This window comes from Hoplias malabaricus, chromosome 1, assembly GCF_029633855.1.
Source record: "Hoplias malabaricus isolate fHopMal1 chromosome 1, fHopMal1.hap1, whole genome shotgun sequence".
Lineage (NCBI taxonomy): Eukaryota > Metazoa > Chordata > Actinopteri > Characiformes > Erythrinidae > Hoplias > Hoplias malabaricus.
In genome coordinates this window covers 76,602,117-76,630,033 of record NC_089800.1, presented here as the reverse complement: position 1 = coordinate 76,630,033, position 27,917 = coordinate 76,602,117, and the positions used below count along the sequence as shown (strand labels likewise).

The 27,917-nt window shown below is 40.7% G+C and overlaps 1 protein-coding gene across 2 annotated transcripts in view; it reads left to right on the top strand.

Annotated features, from left to right (window-relative positions):
* adam12b (ADAM metallopeptidase domain 12b) overlaps window positions 1–27,917 on the top strand; it is a 150,547-nt gene that overhangs the window by 50,911 nt on the left and 71,719 nt on the right. For both annotated transcript variants that reach the window (XM_066673641.1, XM_066673632.1), the window contains exons 4-5: window positions 15,188–15,266; window positions 22,584–22,660. In XM_066673641.1, the coding sequence (XP_066529738.1) occupies window positions 15,188–15,266; window positions 22,584–22,660 (156 nt within the window). The remainder of the gene's footprint in view (window positions 1–15,187; window positions 15,267–22,583; window positions 22,661–27,917) is intronic.

Below are 27,917 nucleotides of genomic sequence, written 5' to 3'. Positions count from 1 at the left end.
CTAATCCAAATGCCAATTTGGATAACAGAGTATAATGGTCTTTTTTTTTCTCATTATGCAACATGGTGGGATCCTTTACCCCCTGATGCCAAGAGACAGCGGTGTTTTGTGCTTCGAAGTGTTGTGAGACTCTTGCCAGGCGCAGGGAGAGGGTCTGTGTATATCCCAAATCTGAAAGCAAAGTGAGGGTCTATAACAAAGGATACTTTGAACTTATTATTTCAGTCTGAGTTCATGATCAGCTTCAGGAGAGAGTGGTAGAAGGTGGATGGAACCAGGGCAGAGCAAGAGTGAACAACTCCCCAGGTGGAAGATTCCATGCCCAAGTCCCAAAGGGGAATCAATATGACATCAATGTGACAGCCTCCCACATAATAAGAGCCTCCAGATTCCTTCAGTGTAGGATTACAGCATTCAGTCCTGTTCCATTGGTATATGCCACATGTACGCTCTTGCACATGTGAAGAAGATGGTGAAGCATGAATGTACGAGATTACGAGATTATCGTTTTTTTTCTCACCTCTTTGTTTTTCAGTATCCATTGTTTATACATCTTAATGCAGCTGTCCCTTCAGTCACTATGAACCAGCCCTATATCAGTGTCATTATATCGTATGCTATTGTTGCCATGTTCCAAAATCAAGGTCAGTTGGGCTGGCAAAGTGTTTTTGTACAAGCCACAGAGCATGGGATTTAAATTACCTAATGCTATCATGCAATTAATCCAATCTGAAAGCAGATACACTCTTTATATATGGACTTGTGCTTTACCTGCTGTGTCCACGCTAGCACAGCACACACTAACACACCACCACAACATCAGTGCAGAGGATGATCCAAAAAATACCTGCTCTGAGGCTGTCTTGTGTTGCCTCACCATTGAAGAACAGGGTGAAATGAGGCAAACAAAGTATGCAGAGCAACAAATGGACTACAGTGTTTAATTAGACCTACAAAGTGCAACTATGTGGTAACTGTAGCTGATAAAATGGATGATAAATGTGGAAACAATGCGGTCTTTCAAACATTTCAAAACAATTAGGTCTTTAAAATATTACATCCTTACAAAAGCAGTATCCTCCATTTTGTCATCTTTCAACACATCATCTTTCATGTGTCATTACAAATGCTTTCTATGTTGGAAACTGAGACTAATAAGTAAAAGCATATCATCTGATGTTATCACAGGTTAATTCCCTGCTTTTATGTGCTTCCCATTTGCTTCTGATTATTGTGCAGGGTTAGCACCTGACATGCTATTAGCTTTTCTTTAGCATATGCAGAATTTATACTGCTAAAAGTATTATTCATTCATTCATTTCACTGCACAATCCATTCATAGTCAATGGGAGGACGCGTGGGCACGGGAAGCTGTGAGTCAGTAGGGACGCGAACTTGAACCTCAGCAATCAGTCTTCCCTTCCCTCCATCACGAGCCAGTGTTTCAGCTCAGCCGCTGTCACAGCCAACGTTTGGGAGAACAGAGACAGGTCACGGTGAAGGAGGAAATGGGAGATGGGGCAAAAACATACTCCAGTGAAGTCTCAGTGAGGTGACTGAGCTGAAGGAAAGTGTAGAATGGCACTGATTAACAGATGGTTAGAACTGTGTGTGATGGGAAAGCTGTATTTATTTCTGAGAACTGGGGTCTTACACTCTGCTGCTTAATCATCTCTTCTTGTGCATCCATAAAGAACGTAGCATTAGAGATTTGTCGGCTAGTCCTCCTGTGAATCCTTATTTATGTCTAGAAAATAACACACTTCTTCTGTATAAATAACTTCACTTTTTGTTACATCTCACTCATGATGGAAGTTAAACTTTGAACACCAAGATAGTACTGAAATTTGAACTCCACTCCATGAAGTGGACCACTCCGTCTTGTTTTTAAGACCATAATGTAAAGTAGAGCCAGTTATTAACCATAAATATTATTTTTAGTGGCAAAACACCTAATAGAAACGGTCAGTTGGTCACTCAGCCACTTACTTGATCACTCACTCACTCTGTGATACAGTCACTCAATCACTTACTCAATCGCATATTCACCCACCTACTTAGTCACTCAAGTGCTTGATCACTGACTCAATCACTCACTCACTCTGCCACTTAGTCTCTCACTCAATCTTATAATCATCCTCTTAATCACCCCTCAATCACAGACTCATTTACTCAGTCATTGCCTCAATCACACCATTAATGACTGATTCAAACACTCCCTCAACTATTGACTCAATCACTAACTCATTTACTCAATTACTCAGTCATTCACATAGTCACTCACTCAGTCACACACTCAAACACTCACACTCATAAACTACTCATAGCACAAGGGGGTGCTATTCAGTGATTCTCATCAAAGAAACTTTTAAGGTGGTATTAAGAGTTAATGTTCTGGAACTAATTCTGAAAAAAAACCCACAGTCAATTTCAGGTCAGAGCTGGTACCAAAATATAACCAAAATATTACACAACTTTCTGGGGTTTTTTGTGTGTGTTCTTGCACTTACACTTAGTGCTTAAATGTGCTATTCGACATGACGCTTTGTTCCTAATTATTTTTTATCATCAACTGCCTTTATTATTACTGTTTTTTTATTATTTTTTTTGCCACAGAATGAAGCAGTGCAGAGGAAATGAAGCTGTGTCTTGCCGGCTGATTTTTGACATACATCTGAAATGTGTTTCTGTTAAATTGCCCCTCCACTTTAGCCGTCTGGGCTGCTGATATTGGCAGTTCCATTTAATTCCTGCCCTGCCCTCATGAAGGGGTTTGTGGATAAATATGAAGTAGTTTTGTGCTCAGAGGGTGTTTAAGGTCACAGCAGCTGGCCAAAGTTGGACAGGAACGCTTTAGTGAAATGACTCAAGGAATGGGTTTGTCATTACACACACACACACACACACACATGCGCACAGTGTGCTTTGCATTCAGACAACGAAAGGAAGGAAAAATATTTCTTGAGCTCTGAGAATTTCAAACCCTTCCCCCATCAACGTATGGACAGTGAGGGTGGAACGGGCTGATGCTGTATTCAAATCAATTGGAAACACAGCAGTGTGTGGAAATAGTATTAGGCGCAGCCAAGAGCTTTTGATGGTGTGTGTTTGGGCCTAAGTGTGTGTGTGTGTGTGTGTTTTGAGAAGGAGAGAGTAAGTATCTTGAGTGATAGTGCATATGCAGAGTGGGGAAAGCTGAAACGAATGAGATTACTATGTCAGAGCAGAGCACAAGCAAATGAGAGAGAGAGAGAGAGAGAGGTTGTATTTCTGAGGAATGTTGTTTAAATAGCTTACATTTCCGTCAGATCTTGTAGTCAGATGTAACCATCCAGCAGGCATCTGAAGTGCTGCATTCTCAAGAAAAAAGTATTATTATTACAGAAATAGTATTAAATTCTTATATTATAGATTACTTCACAAATTTATGATATGAATTTATGAATTTTTGTTATGAAAGCAACTAGGGGTCACAATGTTTCAAATCGACGTCCTCTTATGTGCAGAATTGTGTAAGGACAGTCATCTCCCTGCTAATATCCAGAGTCTACTGAACTGTCCCTAGCAATAAATTTGGACAGAAATAACAATACAACTGTCTATTAGTGTCTAGGCAATGTATTTGATTCACAAAAGGTTAGGATCTCATTCTAGTCTCGCCTCCCGAACTCATCAGCGGCAGAGGCTGTAAGGAGCCAAAGAGCTGTACACACGAGTGAGAGACACTCTCCACGTCACGTCTCCTGCTGAAGGGACAGTGCATTTTATTTCTGAGTGAGAAAAAAATCCATAAGCGATTATATACAACTGGTATCAACAATGTTTATGTGTGTGTGTGTGTGTGTGTGTGTGTGTGTGTGTGTGTGTGTGTGTGTGTGTGTGTGTGTGTGTGTGTGTGTGTGTGCTCAGTCAGGATGGCATGCAAAAGTAAAAAAAACACAGGTTGATATTATGGTAAGAAAATTGTATTGCTCTGAACCCAAATCTCCTCAAATACTCACACACACTGTTCAAGCCCAAGCATGAAGCTGCATGGTCTTAAAGTGACAGTACCAAAAAATCACAAAATTAAATCAAATTGCAGAGACAGCAATACTCATTCCATGATTCTGATTTGATAAGACTCTAGTGTAAACCATTCATTCATTCATTCATTTTCTGTAACCGCTTATCCAGTTCAGGGTCGCGGTGGGTCCAGAGCCTACCTGGAATCATTGGGCGCAAAGCAGGTAAACCATTTGGCATCAAAACTGCTGAATGTCTTGTGAATGAGAAATGCAGAAATTTGACAAACTAATGGAGTTTATATAAGGTCAACTCAGGAAGGGATTTTTGATAGATATAATGAATTTGTCTGTGTGTCTAGATGTAAATCTGCTTTCAATATAACTATGATTCACTTCTTTGTAGCCTGAGCGCTGAACACTGCAGATGTCAGCTGTGTCCCTATTGGCTCTGTGGTCAGATTTTCAAAGAGGATGTTTAATGTGGAAATTGGTGAAAAAGGAATCTTTCTCTCTCCCTCTGTCTGTTTCTCTCTCTGTGTCTGTTTCTCTCTCTGTTCAGTTAGAGATTATGTTGAGCCCACGTTACTGCAGCATGTTCACCCTACAACACAACGAAAGCTGATTGCAGAAGGAGCAGTAGCAGATGTCACAAAAACACACCCACCCACTTATGCACATACACACACACACACACACACACACACACACACACACACACACAAAGTCAACTAACTCTAACCCCCACAAATTACAGTTACATGTACACCCTTGTATTTTCTCATCATTATATCACTGATATTGAACAGACCATGCACAGACACAGATTGCAGTTTGGAGCCAGTCACCCAGCTTGTTATCAGTCCATCTCTTTGAAATGTGTTCATTTCACAGACATCAACAAATCAGAATGTGTGTTGGTCCGATCATCAGAGAAAAAGCAGTATCCTCCATTACGTCTTTCTCTAAATTTTCACGTGCTGTTTATAAATGATTTATATATTGGAAATATCTTCTAACATTTAAAACATATAATCTTCCGTTAATAGAATTCTGTTAAATGTAATCAGTTAGTTGTAGTCATTCTTTCCTTCACTTCACCGGCTTTGATCCTCAGCAGAGTCCGATCTAACGGGCAGAATTGACATCAAAAAATAAACTGGGAAGAAACCTGGATACTATTGACCTCATTAAAGAATTAAAAGCTTTTGGAGACACCTTGCGTCTCTCAATTAAGCACATTTTCCAAGTCCCGTATTTTGGCCTCATAGTTGAGGACACTGACCATGTGATCTCCAGCTTTAGCATTTTCTCTGCAGTGTTTGCACTTTCATCAAAGCGCAGAAGAGATAAAACGAGGAGCTTCAAAAGTTTGAAGGTAAATTAGAGAAAAGTAAAAGGCTAATCTCTCCTTTGTCTCTGAGGAGTAGCTAATGAGCAAGTGCATTTATCATTCAGCTGCACTCAACATCTCAATCAGAGCGTGCGGTGGAGGGGGAGGGGGGATCGGAGGTAAGCAAAGTGTGTGTGTGTGTTGGGGGAAAGGGGGGGGGGGGGGTCTTAATTCATGCCCTGATGGGTATTGCTGCTGTATGTGTGAGAGAGATGTGGAGGATGTTTGTGCATTCTCAATTCTCATCAAGGATACATTCACCACAGACCTGCGCTCAAAATCCAACGGGAATAAACAGGTAGAAAAACCACTCACATGAATATTTCTCTTTGTTTTACTTAAAACTGACATCTGTGACAGTGAATGTGCAAAGATTAAGGACAGAATACTATTTCTTCCCTTAGCCCTACCACTTGGTGGGCGAGGGGTCGCAATTCATGTTGGGAAAGAGGGGTAGGGCCTAAGGGGAGGGCCAAATACCCCTTGAAACAGCTTCTTTTTAGGGGCTTTTCAGTCCCATTACTTCATAACAAACAAACCTCAGGTTCATAACAAACACAGTTTCCAGTCCCACCTTAAAAGACAAAGAAAATATATTTGGTATTAAAGCCACTGTCCTCTTGTTTTAAGTGTATAAGTGTGTGAAAATCACACGTCCTGTAGTGATTTTAGTGTTGTCCAGATGCAGGACTTTCACCACTGAGGAGATGTGTGATGTTATATTAGTGATAAACTCCTCCACTCCTCGTGGGGTTTAGAGGCTACCTACAGATAATAGTCAGAAGAAAAGTAGGAAAATGAGTGCACAGTGGGTTTAACCAAATAAAGACATGGAAACAGTCCAAGCACAGCCTGAATCTTTGTCTTGTCTGCTTTGATTTGTCTACAACCTGAGTTTGTTTTTTACACACAGCTCAAGGCTCAAGTGCATTTTACTCCACTGTAAAACGTTCAGCACTAGGTAGTGCTTTTAATGTAAAATTGCAGCTTCAACATGATTGTGATGCTGCACTCATCCGTAATAGGGAGAAAAGAACATCTGTTGTTGCCTCTCTGGGCTCAGCACTGTAGAAACTGCACTGTGTAACATTTTGAGGAGGGTAGGAAATTTGTGCAGAGGTAGTCATACTTTTCCCTCCTTTTACCCCCTTGCAAATATTTAGAAAACTTTCCCCCTTCCTCTCAAAATGTAATAATAAAAATGTATTAAGTAATTTAAAGGCGGCACGGTGGCGCAGCAGGAAGTGTCGCTGTCACACAGCTCCGAGTGACTGTCTGTGATGAGTGTGGTGTGTTTATTCTCTATAAGCACTCATCCAGTTCAGGGTCGTGGTGGGTCCAGAGCCTACCCGGAATCATTGGGCGCAAGGAAGGAACACACCCTTGAGGGGGCACACACCAACTCCTCACAGACAGTCACCCGGAGCGGGAGTTGAACCCACAACCTCCAGGCCCCTGGAGCTGTGTGACTGCGACACTACCTGCTGCACCACCGTCTTAATTTTATTGTTTATTAAGAACATCTGGCGCACAAATAAATAAAACAAAACAAAATAATATAAAACTAAGTTTGACTAATATATGAACATAAAATATATAATAAACCTATGTTACTGAATGATAAATAAGAATAGTAAATGAAGTATTAATTAAATAAATATAAAAATATTTTAAATAAATTTGACATCTCAGCTTTCCCTCGCACCCCACTCTGCTTTGCCCCACAGTTTGAATATCTCTGCTCTAGAACATTAGCCAGACAAAACAAGACCCACATCAAAGCCCCAAGCTCGGTCTAAAGTCAGCGTTCACTGGATGTTATCCCAGGTATTTGTCACCAAATGCTCATCTTAAAACCCGTCCACTCAGTTGTCAGTTTTTTAATCTGTGTGTCTTTTGACCTTGTCCTTTTGTTCAATGTCTGATACATCAGAGAGGACACTTAGCAAGGGAACTGAACTGCCAGTGTAGAGGCTCCCTGAGTTAGCCCTATGCTAATTATATTAGTGGTGTGTTTGTGTGTGTGTGTGTGTGTGTGTGTGTTTGTTTGCTCAAGTATTTTGTGTGAGTCCTGAGCCTGGTCATCACAGCGGGGTCAGGAGTATGAGGAGATTAGAGAGCAGCACCTCAAGACGTTTTCTAAGTCTCAGAGGAAGAGGAAATCTGGTCTGTGCTCTTCTGACCTACTTTACACACATACACACACACACTTTTGTAACTCTGTAAACAACACATAAATGAATGATGTGGTCAGTTGTGTACCTTTGATCTTAGTCTCTCTCTCTCTCTTTTACACACACACACACACAAACACAAACTAAATGATCAATAGATTAGGAACACCTACTTTGTATTTACACTCATGTTCCACTTTATCACATTGTAGTCCATCTGTTGCTCAGCATACTTCATGAGCCCCTTTCACACTGTTCTTCAAAGATCACGTCCCCTACAGGACCACCAGAGCAGGTATGAAGTGGGTGCTGGGTTCATTCTCAGTGCAGCAGTGACACCAGCCTAGTGGTATGGTGTATTAGTGTGTGTTGCGCTGGTAGAAATGGATTAGATTCAGCCGTGCACACTTTCATAACTATAGTTTCCCATCATCTTGAGAACATTCAGTCCCCAGAAAGGACTAAATACATCACCTTTCACAGACACACTCTGGCCTGGCTGTGCCCTCCTGTAGTGTGTCTGACACTCTGTGATTGGTTGATTACAGTGGTGGGGGATCAGAGTGAGATTATATGGGAGCTGGGACTCTTATAGTCTGAAGGTATTGGAGAAAAGGAGACCTGTCTGTTCCCACCACTCTGTCACTCTCTGCTTTATCTTTGAGAACACTGTGCTGTCTGTCAATTGATATTCCGCGCGTGGAAAGCTTTTTCGGTATTCCCAACTCACACACCATATCAAATTACGCCGTTGCTCAGAATGTTGATATGGCAGTGTGTCAAAATAAAATTGTCAGCACAAAAATGGATTGATGCAGGGACAACCGTATCAATATTTATGTCGTTTGTTTTGTTTTAAAAGCAAGTGCTTCTTTGTTTCTGGCTGGCACCGTGCTGTTTTGTTAATACTTAATCTATGGTGTACGACTGACACAAGCGTTCTTCAAAGGTCAGAATAACTTTTGGGGAAAACTTTATTTTCCGAGAAAATTGGCCCATGCGATGTTTTATTGCAGTCGTGGCATCATCTTAATATGTTGGGAAAGGGCTGTTTATTTGTTTTTGAGTAGGACTGTCTAAAATGTGCTGTGGAACAGTGGAACTGCTCTGGTGTGATGGAGCAACATCCAGTCCTTGGGGGAATGATTTTGAGCTGAAGTTACTTGATCCAGAACTAACCGTCTAAAATCAGTACTTAAACTCCTTGAAATTCTAATACCTGAATGCCATCAAATCCTCACAAAAATCTTCAAGCATCTAATGTAAAGTCTTTCCAGAATAGCAGAAAATGTTAAGCAAAGGAGGGCAAACTACTTACTAAATCCGATGTAGATCCCATCAAATTCCAATGTAGACCCCCCTCTCTGCACATGATATGAAGGGGAGCAAATGCAAAACATGCATTTAAGCCCATGTTTTTTGACTCAGGCCATGCACAAAATAGTGGGTGGGTCTTGAATTGTGCCACATAACTGGGTGGTCTTTTCAGCTTGTGGGTTGCTAGACTCCATTTACTCAAATTAACGTTGGAGGTTGCTGTTTTTCTGCTGTGAACAGAGAGAGCGAGAGAGGAAGCCTAGCCTGTCTGACTGAGCCACTTTGTTTTGTTTTTTTTCGTTTGCTGACACCGGTGCTTCATAAACACATTAGACCGTTTCCAGAGCGCAAATAGACTGGGGAGCAGCAAATGGTGAAGAAACAATCTTCTGAATTTTATAAAAAGTGTTGTTTTATTACCACAATCATGAACGTCTCTTTTTAAAGAACCTCCAAATGATGCAAATCTCACACCAATTAAGTCATACATTTAAGCCAAGAGGAACTGTTAGATTTTGATTGGTGGGCTCTGTTTCTCAGAACAATTTTCTGTTGTTTCCTCCATTTCCCTTAAACCAAAGCTCCACTGTGCTAAACATAACCTCTTCATGCTGCTTTTGAACACAAATCTTTTTTCTTCATAATATGACCCCTAAGTGGCAGGGTTTTAGTTTGTAATATTAATCCCTAATCGGCCGCATTAGACCTCGGTGCTGCATCTTTTCTGATGTGTCTTCCTCCTCCTCCTCCGCAACCCTGCATTCCCGCCTCTCTTGGCGCTAGCGTTGAGGGGGAGCTGCAGCACGTTTGGGATTGGGATCCGAGGCCCTGTCACGCTGATTCCTTCAGCAGCACATCAAAGCTTTTTTGGGGAAGGGCCTTTGAAGCGACTCCAAAAAAACAATGCACGACTCCCTCCGTCACCAGCGGCATCCAGTGCAGGAGAATGGTGGGCAGAGTACTTGAGATGTCATTACTGAAGGATGGCCTAATAGAACGTAACGGAAAGGCATTCTTCTTTTTCATTCCCCCTGTCAATGACCATGGAAGGAGCAGCCCACGTACCAGAGGCAGGCGCTGGTGTTTTTCACTGATACGCTAGCCCAAGGTCTGAACCCATGCAGAGCAATCATCAGACGAATGCCAGAATGCCACTTTGCATCGGGAATACAAATATCTGTTTACGTAAGCCATTGTACGACCAAGGAATGGTTATCTATTTTTAATATTTTAATTACAGATCGCTCGCCTGGAGCCGGAGGAGAAATTTCAGAAAATATCAAGTGATATTTCATGAGCTACCCTCAGTATATGAGTACAGCACCACTATGCATGGAGAATGCTTTGTTTACTACCACATAAGGCTGTCCAATAAGGCTTTTAACATGAAGGCATACCGTGAAATGCCAAACAATGACATTAATAATAAAGACGCATCTTTGCCAGTGATAGTATTGGGATCAGCGTCAAAACTAGGACATGCAAAATAATGAATGAGCATATGTTTTCCTTGTTGGTTGCACCAGTGTCGATGCTATTTGGGGTATAAAACCCATCCTAAACTTTATGTTGTGCGTAGTTTAAAAGTAGTGTCACACAGAATTTCAGTTGCACCACAGATACTGTACGTTTTAACTAGGTATGCGTAAATAATGGCAAAATCAAAACACTGTAGTACAGAATGACGTCTTCATTTTGCAGCCAATCAGAAACACTCCCCGATATAAACAGGAAATATTACACACATGACCTCAATACACAGTCAAATTGCTACCATTGCTTTCTTTCACTGTTACATTTGTTTATATAGGCAACGTTAACACCGCTGAGGAACTGCTGGTTTGTTTACATTCACAAGCACTACACCTTTTTTCACTGAGCTAAAGTAGAACTTGCCAGTTTACATTCACTGTAAAAATTCCCACAGAAATTAATTTGTAACTAGCATATTTGGTCTGCATTTACTTTCATGCAGATAGTGCTATATTAATGCTATGTGCTATGTTAATGCTAAATTTGGCATCAGTTCCACATTCAAAACAGCACAAATAAGTCAATATTACCCACTATGGAGCAGGAATAAAGCATTATCCTCAGAGAGAAATCCTAGCATATCGGACAGTTTGTTTTTGTATTCTTTTACTGACACTTGGGATTCATAAACATTTTAGACCTGTTTCCAGTGCACAAACAGACCAGAGAGCTAACAAATGGTGATGAAGCATCCTCTGAATTTTGTAAAAAAAGTTTATAAAAACTGTTTTTGATTAAAAATTGTGAATTCTTTGGTAGAATGCCTACACTGTCCCCTCATTGATCAGTATGCTTTCTGTTAGCCAACACAACTGGGCAGTAAGCATTCTCCTTCAAGCCCGTTGAGCTGTCCAGTGTTGTGTTAGCAGCAGTTTGAAAAGAAGCAGTGGCTGGCACCACACACCCCAGTTAGCAATGCATATGGCCTTGAATGTGTTGTCTCATTGTGAGTCTGGCAGCCTCAACTCAGCTAAAGATTCACCTTAAATGGTCCATATCAGGTGTGTTGTGAACCAAATCTGGGCCAAATTAATTGGCCCACACAATATGTGCCCTCCCCCAGACCAATCTTGGCTCATGACAGTTGGCTTGCCAGTGCTGTAACTGAGCCATAAGTATCAAAAGTGAGACAGATGTGGCCCAAATGTGTCTGCTATCTGGGACGTCTCTGAGGAAGCAGGTATTGGCTTTCACTCTCCCAGCTTGGCAGCAGTGTGTGACGGGGGGAGGAAACTGCATCAAAAAAACAAGGATACTTTTTTATTGTCATTGATGCGGAATACTGAATAGTGTCCCATGGGAAGCAGTTTCTGATCATACATGAATTAGTGAGTGAGTGATTGATGGATTAAATCAAGACAGTTCCATGAATTGATTTACCCCTAAAAAACCCTTCCATCCTTGCAGGCTTTCATCTGAAACCTTCTCCTCACATGAGTTAATTCCACAGTGCATTTTATAGTGATTTAAAAGATTAGGTAAGACTTATTTTATAATATGTAAGTTTATTATATTATAAGTATACTTATAAGTATTTTATAAAACTTACCCTACAGCTGCAGACTATTCACTTTTATAACACTGTCCTGAATCAAGGGTCAGGGGGCAGGGATGGAAGGGTTATTTTCTACCCACCTTCAAAAGTTACATAGTGCAGTTTCTGCCATGCTGAGCCACAGGCTGTATTCTCCCCATTACAGGTCAGTAAAGCATCACAATGATTTTGGCACAGGAATCCTTCAGTTTGGTGTGTACACTCTGTGTCTGCTTGGGTGTCCTCCCACAGTCCAGAAATATGGTGAACTGGCTGTGACAAAATGTCCTTAAAGTTGATGTTTTATAAAATTCTGAGGATGTTTCCTTACCATTTGCTTCTCTCCAGTCTGTTCTCTTGTTCGAAAACCGGTCAAATGTGTTTACGATGCCTCAGTGGCAGTAAAAAACCAGAGCGACTTGGTCAAATATGCTCAGTTTTCTCTCTCAGCTCATGGCAGGGCATCTGGAGGTTTTTCTGGAAAGCACTAAATACATGAAAGTAAACGCAGACCTATAGGGCTACAAAACTAAACAACTCGAGTAACAAATGGGTTTCTGTGGCAATTCAAACAGTGAGTAAAAACATATCCCCTCAAACATACTGTTCCACCTTAAAAGACATAGTGCTTCTGAGCGTAGAAAAATTAGAGAACAGCATTTTCCCAGAATCATAGACGGTGCCTTTAATGGTGAGTGTGTGAGTGATTGAGTGTGTGGTTTCTTTGGCGCTTGATCTAGTCGAAGTGGTTGCAGAAAATGTATTTATTCATGAAACAATGACTAACTATTTTCATCTAAATAGTCCTTTAGTGTTGGAGCCTTTTGTGCATTGTTATGTTAAATATGTGGTCTGGATCTCTCGATTGAAGGCTGTTTTCACTGGACGTTCTGCGCAGCCTCTGTTACTCATCACATCAGTTTCTTCATTAGGTCTACAAATATACAAATATGAAGTGATTACAACAGAAACCGGAACTAGTGCATCTGCTGTTTCAGCTGGTAGGCAGCTGCATTGCATCTCTCATTAAAATTAATGAAGCATTGTTGATTTGAAAACAGATAAAACACTGTAAACTTAGGAAAGCTGTGGATTTGTAGGTATTTTTTTTTCTGGAGCTGCCCCTGTCCTGGATCAGTGGATCCCTCCAGGGATATCTAAATGCACTTTAAAGTGACTCAAATTTCTGCAGTAAAATGGAACTAAAGGAGTGCCCCCCCCCACCACCACCACACGCACACACATACACACACACACACACACACGCACACACCCAAGCTCCCCCATATACACCCATCCCAACAGAGCCATCTGCTAATGCTGCTGAGGTGATTACATTAGGATTTCATCATGTCAGCAGCATGTCCAACACGGCACACTTCCGTCTCCTTCGGCACTGCCTTACACACACACGCGTGCGCACACAAACTCCCTATTGCACATTAACATACTGCATATTGCAGTACTCGCTGGTGTGTATTTGTGTAAGAATCCTGAGTGGCATATGTGCTTATTTATTTTCTCAAAGTGTGTGTGTGTGTGTGGGTGTGTGTGTGTGGGTGTGGGTGAGTGAGTACGCAGATCTGTCTCGTATTCATCTGTCTTTGCGCTCCATACTACTCTTCCACTTATAGGTTGTTTTTTTCCCCCACACACTGTGTCCTATTTGTTCTCTTTATCTGCATCTCTCAAAAATCTCCTTTACTTTCTGACTTTCACACGGATACAATTCCATAATCTGTTCCTCAGATATGGGCCAGTGGAGGAAATATATTTATACACAGAAGTAGAAACATTTTTCTGTAAAATCATATATATATATTTTTTTTTTGGAAGTAAAGACTATTAAGAGGGAGTAATAACTGTAATAACTTTGCTGCACCTACTTCTTCTATTCATTGGGGAAAGCTATCTGCTAGTTTTATACACAGCTGAAACATTGTTGTAAGGATTTGATAGCAGTCTATAACACATGCCACACATGGTAAAAACAGTATTTCAAAATGGCATGTGATTTTTAGCCCATTTTCTGGCCCAATCTGGAAAAAGTGTGGCATTAATAGGTCAAATTCTGAACCTGTTGTTGCTAACATTTGGGTTGACAACACCTGTAGAAGGTATGCAACAGGGAAACAGCGTTACTGTTATATTATTCATGACAACACCCTTCTTTTTGGGTGGTTCTATTGTAGCCCCAAATACCCACAATGCTTTAAATCTTTAAACAAAATGCCACAAGGTGCAAACATTTCATCAGATCAAGAACCATAAAAGTCAGATTTTAGAGCCTTTTTCACACCTGCATGTTTAGTTTAGTTAAAGGAAATGTCTGCAGTTGTAGCAGACCCTTGCTCTTTGGTTTGTTTACATACAGAAGCTCTGCATGAAACACTATGTTTGAGGGGAAAAAAAAGAACTGTTGTTAGTATGTGGCTGAAGTTTACATTGTCTATGATATTATTCACTGTTTCAGTTACCACTAGAGTGGCACGGTGGCGCAGCAAGTAGCATCGCAGTCACACAGCCCCAGGGACCTGGAGGTTATGGGTTCAATGTTCCTATGAGGGGTTTGGTGTGTTCTCCCCATTTCCGCATGGGTTTCCTCCGGGTGCTCTGGTTTCCTCCCATGGTCCAAAAACACACATTGGTAGGTGGATTGGCGACTCAAAAGTGTCCATAGGTGTAAGTGTGTGAGTGAATGTGTGTGTGTGTGTGTTGCCCTGTGAAGGACTGGTGCCCCCTCCAGGGTGTATTCCTGCCTTGTGCCCAATGATTGCAGGTAGGCTCCAGACCCTGAACTGGATAAGTGCTTAATGAATGAATTACCACTGCTGTTTAGATTTGTAGCACTTTCAGTCTGCGTTTGCGTTCATGAAGTTAGCACTCTCCTGAATTTAGGGTCAGTTCCAGATTCAGTAATCTGAAATAGCAAAAAAACCAAAAAAAAAAACAAAAAGTGAATATTACCCATTTATGGAGCAGAAAAATACAGATATTTAACATTAAAGTTCATGTTTTCTCAGGTCATTTGTATATAAAAAAAAGCACGTCTCTGATTTATTAAAAGCAATGATGCAATCTCAATGTGTGTGCTCATGTTTAATTGTTTTCCATAAAAGCTGTGAAAAGTCAAAGCAAAGCCATTTTTAGGCCAGAATGTGGAGTCGGAATGTGTGTGTGTGTGTGTGTGTGTGTGTCTTTAACAGTTGGCTCTGTTTGTGCTCTTTTGTAGGGGTCTGTTCAGCAGCAGTTACACTGAAACACACTACGGAGAGGATGGACAAGCTATTACTGGCGCTCACAACACTACGGTAGGATGGACGCCAAACAGCTGATGGTCATTACTCTTTGGATCGGTACTTGAATACTTGCTAGGTGCAAACATAATAATGCTCAAGGCTAAAAGTAATAGTCTACATTCTACATTACAGTTCATTCTCAGGCCAAACATTTCTTGACACCTGCACATCCAGTATTTCTTCTGAAATCAAGGGTCTTAATAAATATTTGGGTCCTATTTTGCTGCAGTATCAGCATCTGCTCGTCTGGGAAGGCTTAGCTCTCGATGATGGAGCATTTCGATGAGGATTTGATTGCATGCAGACCCAAGACAATTAGTGGGGTTGGGTACTGATAGTTCTGGATTGTAAAAGCCAGTGGTCAGTAACCCCATGTGTCCAACAGGCATTGACGTGGTGGCGGTGTGTTAGTGTGTGTTGCACTGGTACAATTGGATCAGACACAGCAGTGCTGCTGACGTTTGTGTCACAGTCCACTCTTAGTGTTAGACACACATACATTGTTGGTCCACCTTGTAGATGTAAAGTCAGTGACAGGAGCTCATCTGTCGCTGAACAGTCTGTTTTGGACGTCCTCTAGTCCTCCTTAATGGACACAGGATTGTAGGTTGGTCGGTGGACTAGTCCAACAGTGTCACAGAGGGGTTTAAAAACTCAAGCTGCAATGCTGTGTCTGATCCACTCGAACTAGCACAACACACTAACTCACCACCACAATGTCAACGTCAGTGTAGCACTGAGAATGACCCACCACTCCTATAATACCTGCTCTGTGGTGGTCCCGTGGTCGCCTGGTAAAATGAGCAGTGAGAGTAGAAACAAGGAGGTGGCTTTGCTGTCATTACTGATCAGTGTGTGGTGTATCTACAAACTTTTGGACACATACTGAATGTTCCATTTATGGGAAGGCATTGCTGCTTTATTGGGTTTAAAAACAGCAACATGATATAACACTTAATTCTGCCATTTAGGTCAAAGGAAAGTTGAGGCAGCTCTTTAGGAATTTTTATTACTGAAAGCCGAGGAGGGATGAGAAAGATCGGTGAAGACAGTTCCAGCATGGTGGTAAAATACCACAAGCAAGCATCTGCAGTAGTGCCAGTTGAAGCCTGGTACCATGACTGTAGGTCTTCAACTATGGCTTTTAAAGATACAATTAATTTAATTTTTACCTTAAAATTACAGCTTCAAAATCATTGTGATGGTCCATTGTTATATAATAGGGAGAACAGAGGCTCTGTCATTGCTGGTCCAGTCTCAGCGCTGCAGAAACTGCACTGCATTACTGTTGGAGCAGGGTAGGAAACCTCCCCCTCCCTTGCCCCTCCCCCTTGATTTCAACAAAAATAGTACGTCACATCACATCGCATACCTGCGCTACCAGCTGGTGTAGACTGCTCTATAACTGTGTGCATGGTACATACTCTACTCTACTCTATTCTGATTTATTACATTTAATTTATCTAATTTGCTTTTCCATTAAGCAAATCTAGTACCTGGAATAATTTGTTAGTACCTGCTCGCTCCTGGTTCCATGCGAGCCATGAAGGGACTAAACGGGACATGTAAATCTTGCAGAGCGCTGATTGCAGAGAAAGACATTTCACTCAACATGGCAAAATGCAGACATCCAGCACAAACTTGTCACCTATAAAATCTCCAAGCTACAGTAGAGATCACGTTTGTCTTTATTTGACTCACAATGGCAGGTTGTAAAATGATGCTTTGGTCTTTTGAAGATGGTTTGGTGATGTCCTTGGTTCGATGTCCGAGAAAAGACTCCACTGAGATATGGATGGTGCAGCAAGGAATGGGAAAACATAAACTGATCTCTCCGAACTTACGTGCAGCCATGTTTTGAAGCTGTGTTCAGTTAAAAAATAAAAAAGCCTAAAACAACTCGCTAATACAAAATGAGTGAGCAATAATTAACGTCACCTTCACTGCTGTTGTGGACACCGGGGGCATTGTGAGGGGAGCTTTGGTAGTGGAAAACTAAGACTCCAGTAGAGTGGATACCATGCTGTGGAAAAGTGCCATTTGTGTTTGGACCACTAAATATTGGTGGTAAATTAAATTTGGGAACTTTTGGCATCTTGATTTTCCTGCTGAGGTTCATGTGAAACCAGTGTATGAAAATAGTGTTATCAAGCAGCGAGCGGCAGTTGTGTGATTGTTTTCATGGTACAGCTCCTTAGACACTGAAGATCTTATTAAAAACTAAAGAAGAATAAACTTCACATATTTTGGCCATGAGTCCAAAATGACTCCCTATTCTGTACATTACTCAATATACAGTGCACTCTTTAGGAAATTCAGGAAGATAGTGAACAATTTCAGACACTATCTCATTCAGGTTTTGTCAAAATAATGCAGTGAATTATGGGTATTCGCCATCTGCTAGTGTATAGTGATTGCACACTATCTTTTGTAGTCCTTGTAGTACCTTTTTTCAATGTCCTCAGGGTTGATAGGCTCATCTTCCAAGTCTCTAGCTGCTCCAGAGCTAGCTTTCCAGAAGAGTGTGTGTTGACTCCATTGTCAGGCCTCATTTGGGTCTTCCAATGTATTGTATGGAATTGTATACCATTAGACCAGCCCACAGGGCAACGGCTGACAGACTTGACAACACATCGCCTTCCTCCGTCAAATTCTTTGTAGACTTCACTCCTCACTTTTAGCCCTGAATTCTGCTTTCACAAGCCTTTCAAAAACACAATAAGCAGAGCTCTTGTCTTTTTCCTTCAAAGCTGAACGGCGGATTGAAAAGATTAGTTCGTTAAACGGAGGTGAGAGCAGCCTGACAAGCCTTCGGCGAGAGCGGCTGAAGAATGGTTTGTAATATTACTTTGAGTTGCTTTTTTATTTGCTCAGAGCACTGACAGCGGGGTGTTTTGTCATTTGTAATTGAAAGTGTGCGCTTATGTAAATAGCGAGAGAAGAGCAGAACTGACGGAGGATGAGAAACACAAAGGCAGCAAAATGAGGAGATTCACTCAGCTTCATCATCTGTTAAAACTGCCTTAGAGCTGACGTGGCCACAGCTGCTTTATGAGTGTTGACTTTCTTATCGGCTTCAAAACTGCTGTTTTAAAATAGTAGGTACACTAAGGATTGTAGGAGATGGGCAGTATATGTAGTTGTGATTTTGACTGCACTTTTAAAAAGGTGAGGTGCAGAAGCTCTGGTTGTTAGCTGTTCTCTGGATGTTCTCTGTTATATATATTTGTTGTTTTTTCACTCAGTGCTCTCACTTCTCTGCCCTTTTTTTGTTATTGTTGCTTTGCTTCATTTAACCTTGTCTTTGCGTGTTCACATAAACAAGGGCCCAGCTCTGTGATTGGAGAGACTCAGACGGAGGGCGGGGCAACTCTAAAATCTGAGCACTTGAAATCAGAAGAGGATCGGAATCAGAACGTCTCAATTTAGACAAATGTTTCTGACTTATGCTAACCATACACTAGAAGGCTTGGAAAAATTTTGAAGACTAAGTCTGACACCCTCTCACATCTTAAGACAACGTCACATTTTAGATGCAAACTACAATGTTGCAAAGGGTCACTAATATAAAAAACTGCAACAACATTCTTTAGTAAACTCACTGAAAAACTGTATACCCTCAAGGAACAAATTCAGTACCTACTTCAGAACATAATTATACCTTATTGGATTTTAATAGTAGATTTTTAAGTTGTGTTGATTCAAACACCCCACTTCCTCTCCAGGACGTATAGTTTATTACCTTATTTTGCATAGAACAATAACGAAAGCAGGTGGCACAGTGGCGCAGCAGGTAGTGTTGCAGTCACACAGCTCCAGGATCCTGGAGGTTGTGGGTTCGAGCCCCGCTCCGGGTGACTGTCTGTGAGAAATTCAGTGTGTTCTCCCTGTGTCCGCGTGGGTTTCCTCCCACGGTCCAAAAACACACGTTGGAAGGTGGATTGGCGACTCAAAGGTGTCCATAGGTGTGAGTGTGTGTCACCCTGTGAAGGACTGGTGCCCCCTCCAGGGTGTGTTCCCGCTTTGATTCCAATGATTCCAGGTAGGCTCCGTGGCTGCACCCACAGGCTGAGACAGTCATGTTAAATATTTTTGTAATCACAGTATGTACCATTTAAGACAGTGTTGAATGATGTATTAAGATGGAAATCAATATTTAGGTGAAGTTAGAAAAGTGATGTGGCTCTCTCCAGCCAACATCTCTCCAACATCTTAGTGTTTAGTTCTGTTCTGATTTTCATTCCAAAGACAAGCGCGAAAGTGTCCGTGGACGGGCTGCGAGGCTGCGGAACTGTGTTCTCTGGAGTGACTGCGCTCTGTCCAGTACCTTTGGGATGAGTTGAAGTGCTGTATGTGACCCTCTAATGTTGAGTGCCATCAAAACCTCTTTTAAAAATTCATATTCCAACAGTGTTAAATCTTACCAGAAGAGCAAAGGCTATAACTGCAGCAAAATATCCTTCATTTCAGGGGAACATTTTAGAGAAGTTGGGTTCCACAGTGATTCAATGATTGGCCTGTGCAGTGTTATCCCTGTCACCATGAGATTACCGGTAGATTCCAATCCAGGTGGTGCCTCTGTTGTCAAGACCAGGAGTCCTAGAGAACACAGTCTGTCTTCCTCTCTGGATGGTCCCATCATCCACTTTGCTAGACAGCAGTGACGCAAACATACAGGGTGCTAGAATTGCAGTCCTCAGACTACAGTGGTCTTAAAACTGAATGATACCTATGATATCAGCTGAAAAAAGCCCATGTTATCAAGCACAATGAGCAGAGATAAGGGAGAGTTGGGACCACTGGGAATGTGGCAAAAACACGGCCCTGAAACTGCTGCCTCCTGTTCTGCTGCTATAACCTTCTCTCTAGTGTGACACATCTGGGCAGTTTGCATTCTCCTCAGCAACTGTTTACATTTTCCTCACATCAGCAGCAGTATTTTTAGGTTTGTCTGATCTGTCCTGAGGCTGGTGGCACTGTGTGTGATCGGAGGTGACTTACTGATGTATGAAATTTGAAAAAGAGAATTTGACAAAAAGTGGTGAGAAACAAAATATTAATTTTAATGAAAAAAATAAATAAAACTATTTTATTATTGCTGCTGCCAGCTAGCCACCAGTCTTTTTAGGTTAATTGTTTTCTGTTGCTGTGGCCTAATGCTTCTGAGATATCTTTATGAATTTGCAGTGGCTCGGCTAGTGAAACAGCACGACCTAAAAGAAAGATGGCTGAGTGTTATTGATACAAGCTCCAGACTTTGCTCAGCAGTAGAAATGTTATATTTGAAGGGGCCATTAGCTGAGTCACCAGCAGATATTTTCAGATGTGGACGTGTCGTGTGAATGTGTGCGCGCAAGAGATAAAGAAAGTGTGTGTGTGTGTTGTGTGTGTGTGTGTGTGTGGGCAGGGGGGTGGGGGTCTCAGGGGGTCTCTGTCAGCGACCAGCTATAACAGGGGGAATTTGTTTTCTCTGTAAACCAGTGCAGGACACACTCTTCTCCTGTTGACAGAGGGGATGCGCATCCTGTTTTTAGGAAAATGTGACTAAAAGCAACACAACTGCAGAATAACAGCTTTTTAGATTTTCATTTAATATTTTGTGATGATGCATTTATATTTGATGTATTTTTGAATATATACTGAATGAACCGCAATCCTGAAATGGATTAAGCGCCAAAGAAAATGAAGATGATGATGATGATACTGAATGAGTTCTGAAGCACTGAATACAATCAAATCAAAGTTTACCTTAATGAAATATAATTATCCTCCCTACCCCACCCCCACACACAAACATGCAATTAAGTAAACACTCGCTCCCTTGCTGAAGCATATCTATTCACATAACTCATGCATCTTCAGTTTATTACACCTCGTAAGGCATCATTTGTAATCATTTTTCTTCTCAATAATCAGGGGGCTCATGTATAATTATATATCATTACAGCAAACACAAATACAGTCAAATAAAATAAACAGATAAAAAGAAGTTGATGTGTTGTGAGCAAGTATGAAAAACAAAGTTTGTTTCCAAATATTTTCCTTGAATTAACATAATGAAGTATTTATTAACCTCGGTAAATCTACGTACTGCATCATAACCTCAAATAATATTGAACTGCCATGAGGAGAGATTTGTAAAGGGTTAAAATAACACATTCAGACATGCAATATCATTAATTACTCTAATAATGTTGTTTGTTTTTAATCTAATATTAGGATTTTTGGGTTGTTGGTTTTTTTAGCTAAAATATGCTGACTGTTGGATAAAGAACATTTTTTAAAATTAAATAATAATAATAATAATAATAATAATAAATAATAAATGACATTTCTAAAGTGTTTTTCAATAGCCCAAAGGCGACGTTTACAATGGGATGAATTAGGGCTGGACAATAATTGAGTATCAATATATATCACAATGTTAAATGTTTCAATAACAATGACTTGATTTTTAAACACATTTTCAATATTTCAGTATACATTATTTATAGCATCTGTCACTGACTGATGTTTATTACAGGGCACAGTCGTCAGTTCAGGGAATTCAATTTAAAATTTAGTTTAAAAATATTAATATTGACAAAGCCAATGGGTTTACGTTTCTTGTTTGTTCTTGGAAGTTTTTCAGTAGATCTTATATTATCCATATCAATGGCGGAAATATATTGTATTCTCACAAATTAAGAACTATATTGTGATATACATTTTGGCTGCATCAGCAAGCCCCAGGGTGAATATTTCAAGGACATCCACAATTAGACATAAAAAAAAATGAAAGGAACAAATAACATTTTTAAAAATTTTAAACCTCATTTTCTCAGGTGCCTAAGACCTTTGCACAGTACAATATCTGCAGTTTATTATACGTATTTCATAACTCATATTTATGAGATACCAAGTCATATGGTAATGCAGAGATTCTGCTTCCGGTTCTCTCCTTTTTTTCTTTATTTCTTCATACTGTTGTATGGTTTGTCTCCTCCTAAATTTTCTAGTTTGAAAAAGTAGCCTGTTTACACAGGAGTGTAACAGCCTTTGTTGCTGTTGTCATGCTACAAGGAGGACATACTCAATAGAAGTGGGCTGTGATTAAATTGAGTAAATTACTACCACCAACTTGCCCCTTTATGTTAACAATTTCCTTCAACTGTCATTTGATTGTCCTTCAAAATAGGTTTAGTCCATGTTACAGTAAGATGGCTTCTGAGTGAGGCTCTATGCAGTGATTGCCAAGCAGAGATTAGTTAAAGGCAGCACTTAGCTAGGGGTCATTTGCCTTGGCTTTCAGTGATTGACCCAGGTTGTTGTTGTTTTTTTTCTCCTTAGAAGAACTGCTATTACCATGGCAAGGTCCAAGGACACACCCACTCTGATGTCAGCCTCAGCACCTGCTCCGGTCTCAGGTGAGGATGACATCATTACTTCAGCCTCCTTGCATTTTCTTAATGGACTCTCAATGGCAGCTATTCACCGCTGTAAAAGCCCCATTTCTCAATGTAAGTCAAGGGTGGCCAAATATTTTGGGCCCTATAGTAAGCCATATGTTATTTGTTTATTCCAGAGAGCTTTATTAATGCATACTTGGGGTCAGTTTTAACGCAAAAATGTAAGCCTCCAGAAAAAGATTAGAATTAAAATATACACAATGAATGCAGAAAATAAGAGCAATCAGCAACATATTTTATAAGTGGTCAGAAACTTGTAAATAACTCATGAAAGAAAAAAGTTGCGTTAAAACCAAACACACCATTGTTTTTCTTGTAAAATTCCCAATAAGTTTGGTGTGTCAGATGACCCTCTTCCCATTGAAAAAACAAAAGTTGGATCCAAAATGGCCAACTTCAAAATGGCCGCCATGGTCACCACTCATCTTGAAAAAATTTCCTCCCTCCCATATATTAATGTTCCACAAACAGGAAGTTAATATCACCAACCATTCCCATATACATGGCCCACCCTGTATACAAAAACACACACAAAACCCACTCCCAAAACAAACGGCAGCCAACTTTACTCTGGTGAAATATATATACAGTGTTTAGAATATTTTACAAATAACAGATCTAACGTCAGTAACCAAAAGGGGCAATTACAAACTTGTAGTCGAATTAGGAATGTCACAGTCAAAACCAAGCAAGCACATAGAATTCAATATACACAACGAAATCACAGAGCACAAAAACACAGCTGACTACCCGCGTACACATATACACAGATTTATGATTCCCACCAAGATGATGTAGAGGAAATGGTGACAGACAGAACACATGGACTGGACTGTGGAATGAACTCTACATGGATGAACAAGCACATGGACTGGAACAGACTGCAGAACCTAGAATTTTACAGAGACAGGGAGGAAGAGAGAGAGAGAAAACATACACATACACAGCACAGCGTAACATGCCTTGGAAATGCATTACCAATAGAATGGGATTCTTTGGAGCAGCGGCACATGAGCCTCAGAACACCATGCACAATGTCTATCACCAGCTGTAAATGATCTATAGCCCCTCAGCACTGGACTGTGGAACGGTGGAACTATGTTTTCTGGAATGATGGACCTCCATCCAATACTTTGAGATCAGATGGCGATTTGTGATCTAAAACTAACCAACCAACACCAATACCTGACCTCACTTGTGTTTTTGTGGCTGAATGCAATCAGATCCTCACACCAATGTTCCTTTGTTACTGCAGGTTGTTACTGCAGTAAAAAGAGGACAAGCTCTCTATTAACAGCATTGATTTCAGAAGACATATTGGACACTGCTTTACCACTCTATATTTAAAAAAATAAATTAGTACAAAACAAATGCAAAGTTGGTCCGTTTCATTTTCTACTCCGTTTGTACACCCATGTGGGGTCACTGCCCCTACTTTGCGATGCCCTGGTCCTTGTAGCTTTAGTGAGAGAAGCTATTATGAACCTATAGTTGTCAAACATTTATTGCCCCACATATTGTCTCTCATGGGCAAGTTGCCTCTCATCTATAAAGGCGTCTTTTGAGGCCATAAAGCTGACAGAATGAGTTAAACCACCGTTAAAGTGTGTGCTATCATCCTCTGCTTAATCGTCCAACCCGTAAGTACACAACGTGATGAAAAGCATTTAAGATGTCATGAAAAAAAAGCCTTTGGCGATGCAGTAAAATGTAATTACCAGGAACATTTTGTCGTAGTAAATTTGCCGTAAAAGGCTGACCGGCCAAATAAGTAAACACTAACTGCAAGCATCAGGAATTCCTCAGTGACAAAGCCCGCTCTCCAAGGACCCCTCTTAGTAATTACACAAAGCTTTCTAATGAAAGCTCATCATGTCCCTACTGGACTGTCGTTGAAACCTTCAGGATGACAGATGTGAAGACTATGCGTCATATGCTAGTGCCGATGCGGTTCAAGGCTAGTGGCTGTACGCTGCTGCTGCTTATTGTTGCTTGCGGTAGGAGTTTTGTGAATGCCACAGATGGAAACTGAGCACAAGGAGCACGGACCTTTAAAAATCCATCCAACAAAGATGGTTCTTTATGGAACCAAATGTTGTTCTACTATGACACCACTCAAAGAACCCAGTATCGCACCTTTATTGTAAGCGTGTAACTTTTATGAAGCCTAGTTTAATTCTAAGGTGTAAAAAAGCTATTCAGACTTTTGATCTTTGATTCCTTAAATAATTTCATTATTATTAAATATTTCACAGTGATGGTTCCTTCATTTTTATTCATTCATTTTACTTCTGTAAGTGCTTAAATGTGATAAGGGTCTCAATGGGTCCAGATCCTACCTGGAATCATTCGGTGGCAGGCTCTCAGTGTATGTTTCACATGTATTGTGTTGTACAGTTTGTAGAACTCCTTTGTAAATAGTGAGCTGAGCTACTTTAAGGTGTGTTCAAAGATGGAGCACCATCTAATACCATTTGGTCTCAACTATCTTATGCTCTTGTGACTGAATCCCATCAAATCTTCTCATCAAAATTCTAACATATAGTTTAAAGCATTTCCAGAATGTAAAAATTGCAACTCCAGCAAAAGGGGCAAACTACATATTTTGCCCTTAATTTAAAGTAACACTAATATTTCTACCTTAAATTACAGCTTCAAAATAACTGTGATGCTTCATTGACCTATAATGGCCAGAATGGTTCATAAGCACAATGGTATAATATTATTCAGGAGGGAGGGTCTGCAAGGTTCAGCATTAAAGGCAATGTCCACGATTTTGGGATCAGCTCATCTTTCATTTGTTTAAATTAAGAAACTCCATGTCTTTTAAGGTGGAACGGTATGTTTTTTTTTTGTTTGTTTGTTTTTTGTTTTTTTTTGTACATGGCTAAAATGAAACTTGTCTGAAAGTATTTGTTCACTGTTTGAATTACCACAGAAACACATTTGTAACTCATGTTTTTTAGTTTTGTAGCACTTTCGGTCTGTGTTTAATTTCATTAAATTAGTGCTCTCCGAAATTTGTCGTCAGGTCTACCATAGGTAATCTGAAACAGCAAAATTAAGTCAATATTACCAACCTCTGGGGCAGGAATAGAGCATGCTTTTCAACATTTGGAGGTCTCTCAACTGTCTAAACACCTTGAGATGCTGTGAGCAGAGAGAGAGAGAGAGAAATCCTAGCATATAGAGCTAATACCCTTTGTTTTTTCCTTAACCGTTTACAGACACTTAGGCTTTGTAAAGACATCAGACTTGTTTTCAGCACACAAAAGAGGTAGCAAATGGTGAGGAAATCTCTTCTAAATTTATATAAAATGTTTATTGATTGAAATCATGAACATCACCTTTAAATGGGACATATTCTACATTGTTTCCATAAGTGAACACAGTTCTTAATACCTCAATGTACCTCAAGAATTTAATTCTACAGCAATGTTGACCCCCAGTTCAGAAAGGTCAGTTTCGTAGCCAATCATTTTTTAAACTAATTTAGTAGCGTTTTCATTGATGTCTTCCAATATAAGGGAAATTTGAGATTCATAGGGGTGTGGTATGTGTGTTCCTTCGGAAAAGTTTGGAGTTACAAGACTCTGTTGTGACAGAAACTGAACACAGTTGTAACTGCCCTCTATCATTTGACAGCGATCCACTTCAAGCGCTGTGTGTTTAAGTTGTTTGAAATGCGGACTCCACTGATCGTCCTTTAATGAGCCTCCATTAAGTGACAATTAGGAGGAAGCTCAGTGCGCAGGCTTTTCCGTGTATTCCTTCTCCCCAGCCGGCCACTGGGTTTGTTTTCTCTGCAGCAAAGAAATGCACAGTTCTCTGCTGACTTTGATTGCGGTGGATAAAAAAAGCCCCCCGTGGACAACACTGAGCCTTGGCAATGAGATAAAAGCTGTTTACAACCTACACAGTGTAGACCAGGCTTCTACAGGGAGCTTTTTGGCCAAGGTCCACTGGTGCTCCTGATCTGAAATAGACAGAAACACACCGAGACATCTATGAGCGCAAACTTTGCCCCATTTCCACTCCAGTTTTGTAGTCGTTACTAACATTAGATCTCACCCAGCCACACAGAGCTAACACAGTAAAGGCTAGCAGCTGCTTCCACCAAGACATTTAACTGTGGCACTCGGGATCCTTTATGAGCTCTAAAGCCTGGAGACAGGAGCTTGTCTTGTAGATACCTTGTATCTACACTCATTGTACATTTTATAGTAAGAAAGTATGCAGAGAAACAGATGGACTGCAGTCTGTAATTGTAGAACTACAAAGAGCTCCTGTGTGGTCAGTGGAGTTAATAAATGTGTGGCCAATGAGTGCAGAAACAAGGTAGGTGTTCCTAATCCAGTTATTGTCCTATGTACCATTTAATATTTTCATTCATTCATTCATTCATTATCTGTAACCGCTTATCCAGTTCAGGGTTGCGGTGAGTCGCCAATCCACCTACCAGCATGTGTTTTTGGACTGTGGGAAGAAACCGGAGCACCCGGAGGAAACCCACGCAGACACGGGGAGAACACACCAACTCCTCACAGACCCGGAGCGGGAATCGAACCCACAACCTCCAGGTCCCCATATAACATTTATGAATTTATAAAGTTATAGTTGAGTATATTTTCAAATATCGGCCAGCACGGTAGCACAAGAGTGTTCTCCACGTGTCCGCATGGGTTTCCTCCAGGTGCTCCAGTTTCCTCCCACTGTCTGAAAGCACACATTGGTAGGTGGACTCAAAAGTGTACCTAGGTTTGAGTGAATGTGTGGGTGTGTGTTGCCCTGCGATGGACTGGCGCCCCCTACAGGGTGTGATCCTGAGTGATTCCAGGTAGGCTCCAGACCCTGAACTGAAGAGGTTACGGACAATGAATGAGTGGATGAATGAATGTTTTCAAACATAGAAAGTGAAAGAAATGACAGTTGATTTATTGAGGATAATATGACTGTGTGCAGTTATTTATAGACATTTGCTGAGAGGTTATAGAATTCTAAATGTTTTTTTCCTTGTGTAAATCTCCCTGATGTGTGAGGGTACAGTGGACATTGGGAGGGTCTGTATATGAACCACATGGGCCAAAAGAGGAGGAAAGGATTTATTAGATGGTATTAAGTAGATGGCCGGCAAATTTATTGCTTATATATATATATATATATATTCATGCCGGAGTCATCTGCTTTCAATTTTCATGTGAAATGCTGTCCACAT